This window comes from Varanus komodoensis, unplaced genomic scaffold (assembly GCF_004798865.1).
Source record: "Varanus komodoensis strain SLA01 unplaced genomic scaffold, ASM479886v1 scaffold8, whole genome shotgun sequence".
NCBI classification, from domain to species: Eukaryota; Metazoa; Chordata; class Lepidosauria; order Squamata; family Varanidae; genus Varanus; species Varanus komodoensis.
In genome coordinates, this window is record NW_025336481.1 from 18,276,571 (window position 1) to 18,282,735 (window position 6,165).

At 42.9% G+C, this 6,165-nt stretch overlaps 1 protein-coding gene across 2 annotated transcripts in view; it reads left to right on the top strand.

Moving 5' to 3' along the window:
• EP300 (E1A binding protein p300) overlaps nt 1-6,139 on the top strand; it is a 99,909-nt gene extending 93,770 nt beyond the window's left edge. For both annotated transcript variants that reach the window (XM_044455829.1, XM_044455830.1), the window contains exons 28-31: nt 287-451; nt 881-1,042; nt 2,062-2,343; nt 2,812-6,139. In XM_044455829.1, coding sequence (XP_044311764.1) covers nt 287-451; nt 881-1,042; nt 2,062-2,343; nt 2,812-5,043 — 2,841 coding nt within the window. In that variant the 3' untranslated portion in view covers nt 5,044-6,139. The remainder of the gene's footprint in view (nt 1-286; nt 452-880; nt 1,043-2,061; nt 2,344-2,811) is intronic.
• Nucleotides 6,140-6,165: the final 26 nt, after the last annotated feature.

The following is a 6,165-nucleotide window of genomic DNA, read 5'->3' on the forward strand; positions in this document are numbered from 1 at the left end:
GGCCTTTCATATCTCAGTTCTTAAACTTAATGACTGAAAAGCATTTGGAACATAAAAGGCATTTAAACAGTCACAGATAGAAGAAATATTGCATCTTCCCTATAATCCCAAATACTTCTTTTGCACCCCTGAAAGTTATATAATAAAAATAGCTTGGAGGAACTTTCTATTTTCAGTGTGAGGTTCAAAAGAGAATAGCTTACCTTTTGCACATCTATGTCAGTATGTTTCACTTTTGGATGTTGTCTTCAATGTGGTGTGTGCTGACAAACTTTTTGCATTGCAGGATATCTTTAAGCAGGCAACAGAGGACCGTTTAACAAGTGCAAAAGAGCTGCCTTATTTTGAAGGAGACTTTTGGCCAAATGTTCTGGAAGAGAGCATTAAGGAGCTAGAGCAAGAAGAGGAAGAACGGAAGAGAGAGGAAAACACTAGCAATGAAAGCACTGATGTAAGGCTGCAGTTTATACCTAACAGAGTCCATCCTTAACTTTTCTAAAACCTGGAACTAGCAAATTAAATTGCATCAAAACAAAGGTGAAATGGGTGGCAGCACTCCTTGTAGTTTGGTTGATTAATAACAGGAAACCAGGAACCAACTTAAAACATTATTTTTAAATTCAGGAATGACTTATTAAAATGACCTAGAGTGCTCCATCTTTATATCTGTATTCCTTGTGTCTTATATGTTTGGCTAAACACAAGGTTTTACTTGGCTCCTCCTCAAAGTTTTTGCTTCAGCATTAGCAACTTTGAAATCAGTAGCCTAGCAAATATTTTGTTAACCGACGTCTTGACAATAGTTTAACTACCCCAGGCAACTACCTTCAGTCAAATGAGTCTTGCCACTTTCAAACTTGACTTCTGGGTTTACTTCCAGGTCAGCAAAGGAGATAGCAAAAATGCCAAAAAGAAGAACAATAAAAAGACCAGTAAAAATAAGAGCAGCTTGAGTCGTGGTAATAAAAAGAAACCTGGAATGCCCAATGTCTCCAATGACCTTTCCCAGAAACTGTATGCCACTATGGAGAAGCACAAGGAGGTAAGAGCAAAGATAACACTTGAATGGCCACCTGCAGTTGTTTTAGAAGTAGGCTGTATGTTGCAAATACTGAAATAATAGCAGCACTAAAGTTGACAATGAGTCCTGTCATATCCATATAAGAATCTTCTCCTAACTGGTCAGCACTTTAATCCTGTTGCTAATTCATTCCAGTGGTTTGATCCTTCAGGGAGAGTACAGAATTGAAATGAGTGGCAGACCACAACATCATGCACTGAGATATTATGGAAATAACAAGTAGCGCATGTATTTCTATTTGTATAAAACAAAGTCCAAAAAACCCCTCCTGACTCTCCTGTGTTTAAAGAATACACAGTCATCATCACTATCTTTCAGAAATTGATAGACCTACATATAGCTATTTAAGGACTGTATTTTATAAATTGAAATGTTGAGCATTTTTGCCAAATTTTGGCATTGTGCAGTATAAAATAAAAAAGGTTGCTCACAATTTCGTAATCTAAATAAACACAATGACAATTTAAGGAAATGGTAAAGAAAGATAAAAGAAAGCACTGAATTATGAGGGCATACGGTCAGACAGATGTTATCTGGATTGTATTTGTCCTGATAAAGTAAAACATCTGTATTAGTTAAACCATTAGGATGTTCTAGATGGGATGTATTGATGAAGTATGCTTTCCTTTCTCAAAGTTCATATAATCAGCCAGTTCAGGCAACTTGAAGATGTGCTTTCCTAGGTCCTCAATCAGTTGTACTACTTTGCCACAGGATCACCAGGGCAAATTAATTTGTTACATTTCAGTGTTCAGTTAGTGAGAAGGGGACACTTGCTCCTAACTGCAGGTTTGCCCAGTGATTATGCATAGCAGCTGATCTTATTTCTGATATTTGTAAACTATTGACTTATTCAAGCATTTCATGCTGATTAAAAGCCCTAGAATAGAAATACTGCATAGATAAGGGTGGCAGCTAAACCCTCTATAACTTAAAAAGTTCTTAAATCAGAGGTTAAAATCCAGCTACTCTTTTTTCAGGTATTCTTTGTGATCCGTCTCATGGCTGGTCCCCAAGCAAACTCGCTGCCTCCCATCATTGAACCTGACCCACTCATTCCCTGTGATTTAATGGATGGCCGTGATGCTTTCCTCACCCTTGCCAGAGACAAACACCTTGAGTTTTCCTCATTACGAAGGGCCATGTGGTCAACTATGTGCATGCTGGTAGAACTGCACACTCAGAGCCAGGACCGTTTTGTTTATACCTGCAATGAGTGCAAGCACCACGTGGAAACAAGATGGCATTGTACTGTCTGTGAGGTATGTTTGTTCTGTAATCAAAAATTCTGAGATCTATGGAATTGAGATCAGCGGGGCTTGTGATCGTTAAAATGGTATACTGAGGTCTCGCATTTTGTCTTGGGACATTTTTAAAACACAAGTTTGTTACTATCCTGCCCGATGGTTGGCAATTTTTCTTTGTGCCAGATAATGAAAAATTGTTTCAGTAAATCTTCTATCATAATTCTGTTCTGTTAACAGAACATCTCCTTAGAATATTACAGCAAGACAATAGAAATGTATCATTTTAGGCCTGTTTTGTAGGACAGTTTGTACTTAAACATGGCAAGATTAGATTTGTCAGGGATGTAGATTCCTTCACCTTTTCCAGCTTAAGAAGTTAGCCACAGCTTCCTACTAAAATGCTATGAAGTGCTTTAGAGTAGATAAACTTATGTGCATCTTCTGGGCCATATTGGTTATCTGACTAATTATTTCTATTTTTAGGATTATGACCTGTGCATTACCTGTTATAACACTAAAAACCATGAGCACAAGATGGAGAAATTAGGCCTTGGTATAGATGACGAAAGCAACAACCAACAGACAGCCACCACTCAAAGCCCTGGTGATTCACGTCGCCTGAGCATTCAACGCTGCATCCAGTCTTTGGTCCATGCCTGCCAGTGTCGCAATGCCAACTGTTCACTGCCATCCTGTCAGAAGATGAAGAGGGTTGTCCAACACACCAAAGGTTGCAAGCGCAAAACCAATGGGGGATGTCCAATTTGCAAGCAGCTCATTGCTCTTTGCTGTTACCATGCTAAGCACTGCCAGGAGAACAAGTGCCCAGTGCCCTTTTGCCTCAATATTAAACACAAGCTTCGTCAGCAGCAGCTTCAGCACCGTCTGCAACAAGCCCAGATGCTTCGGAGGAGGATGGCGAGTATGAACAGGACCGGCATGGTAGGCCAACAGCAAGGGCTGCCCTCACCAACACCAGCCACACCAACTACTCCAACAGGCCAGCAGCCCCCAACTCCTCAGACCCCACAGCCTCAGCCTCCACCACAGCCTGCCTCGCAGCCGCAGCCTGCACCTCCCAATAATGTGCCTCCATTTAGCATTTCAAGAATTCCGCCTCCTGGTGCTGTATCCCAAGGCAAGGCAGGTGGCCAAGTAACTCCTCCAACAACTCCTCAGACTGCTCAGCCACCTATCCAGGGTCCTCCTGCAGCTGCAGTGGAAATAGCCATGCAGATACAGCGAGTAGCAGATCACCAGCGGCAGATGGCTCATGCTCCAATTTTCCAGAGGCCAATTCAACATCAGATACCCCAAATGAATCCAATACAGCCCATGGGTGTGACACAGCCTCAGATGGCCAGAGGTCCTGGTGGCCACATTGATCAAGGGATGGGACCAACAGGAATTCAGCAACAGCCTGCATGGGCCCAGGGTGGGTTGCCCCAACCTCAGCAGCTGCAGCCAGCAATGCAGAGACCATCAATGATGTCAATGGCCCAGCCTGGGCAGCCAATGAATATGTCACCACAGCCAGGAATGGGTCAAGTACCTGGTGCAGCTCAGTCAAAGCCAAGTTCTGTGCCCCAGGCAGCCTTACAAAACCTGCTGCGGACTCTCAGGTCTCCCAGCTCTCCCATGCAGCAGCAGCAGGTACTGAACATCCTGCATTCCAACCCTCAGCTGTTAGCTGCTTTCATCAAGCAGCGGGCTGCCAAGTATGCTGGGAACCAAAATCCACAGGGCATGCCAGGACAGCCTGGAATGCCTCAGGGGCAACCAGGGCTGCAGCAGCCACAGGCCATGTCAGGGCAGCAAGGTGTGCACCCAAATCCAGCCATGCAAAACATGAATCCAATGCAAGCAGGTGTCCAGAGGCCCAGCATGCCCCAGCAGTCACCACCGCAGCAGCCTCCACCCCAGCAGGCCATGGGTGGAATGAATCCTCAGGCACAGCCAATGAACATGAATCACTCAGCAATGTCTCCCCAATTCCGGGATCTCCTTATAAGACGACATCAAATGATTGAACAGCAGCGTCAGCAGCAGCAAGGAGCAGGACCAGGACTGGGCCCTGGCATGGCCAATCATAACCAGTTTCAACAGCCCCAGGGAGTTGGGTACCCCCAACAGCAACAGCAACGGATGCAGCATCACATGCAACAGATGCAGCAAGGAAACATGGGACAAATGAGCCAGCTTCCACAAGCAATGAGCGCAGACACAGGATCAAGTTTGCAGCAAGCTTTCCAGCAGCGGCTACTCCAGCAGCAGATGGGATCACCAGCTCAGCCCAATCCCATGAGCCCCCAACAACACATGCTCCCTAGCCAAGCCCAGTCCCCACACTTACAAGGCCAGCAGATTCCATCATCACTCACCAATCAAGTGCGCTCTCCACAGCCTGTCCCGTCACCACGGCCCCAATCCCAGCCACCCCATTCCAGCCCTTCCCCTAGGATGCAGCCTCAACCTTCTCCTCATCACGTCTCCCCACAGACCAGCTCCCCACATCCAGGACTGGTAGCTGCCCAGGCTAACCCCATGGATCAGGGGCACTTTGCCAGCCCAGATCAGAGTGCAATGCTTTCCCAGCTTGCTAACAATCCAGGCATGTCAGGTCTCCATGGTGCAAGTGCCACAGAACTGGGGCTCAGCTCAGATAATTCAGACTTGAATTCAAACCTTTCACAGAGTACACTAGACATACACTAAGAGACATTGTAGCATTTTGGGAGCAAAAAAAACTTATTTTCTCAAGACTTTTTGTACTGAAGACAATTTTTTTTGAATCTTTCTTAGCTGAACATTTTTCCCTGGAATACATCTGAACTCTGCAGCAGTAGCTTATGGTTTTAAAAACTCAAAACCAACAAAATGAACCTGAGGGACAAATAGAATACAAAGAAAATATATTTTTGTTATGGCTGGAATCCTAACCAGTCCTTTTTCTTGTTTTTGTTTTCCCATCGCGTGCGTTGGGGAGCTGCTTGGGAAGGGAATAGTTATTTGGCTGCTGACCAAATGACCCCTCTCTGGCCTCCAATAGGTTTTATTTTTTTTTAAATTAATGAAAATATGTAATATTGATAGTTATAATTTACTGAGGCAGATGGTTAACTTTTCCCTATTCTGGTTTTCCTCATGTCTACTGCAAAAAACAGAACAGAACATTACCTAAAACTGGAGGACAAAAAAGGGTGAATGTTGCTTTAAAAATACAGTGCATATATATAAATATATATTAAAGATAAATACCATTTTTTCCTCTTTGGTTGGAAAGATGTCAATTCTTTTAAAAACTGTAAAAAAATATTAAGTAACCCAGTCTCCCTCCCGAAGTCTACTTTTGGTCCTCCAAGAATTTTCTATACCAGAGTCTGAGCTTAAACTTCAAGTATTAAAATTTGTACATGTAGAGAGAAGACAACTTTTTTGCAAATACACAGGGGCAGCTGCCAAATGGATGTAGTATATATATTGTGGTTTGTTTTCTTGAAAGATTTTTTTGTTATTTTTACATCTAACAAAGGCAAAAATAAAGAGGGTAAGAAACTATTCCAAGGGTATAATTTTAACCTGAGAGAATCCCTGGGGTTTCTTCTTTATGCTTGCTTTCTCTTTCCCTCCCCTCCCTTTTCTTCCTCTTCCATTTTCTGTAAAACTTGAAAATAGAAAGCAAAAAACCCTCAAATGTTGTAAATCATGCAATTAAAGTTGATTACTTATAAATATGAACTTTGATCACTGTATAGACTGTTAATTGATTTCTTATTACCTATTGTTAAATAAACTGTGTGAGACAGACTGACCTTTTTAATGCTTCCCTTCTTCTTT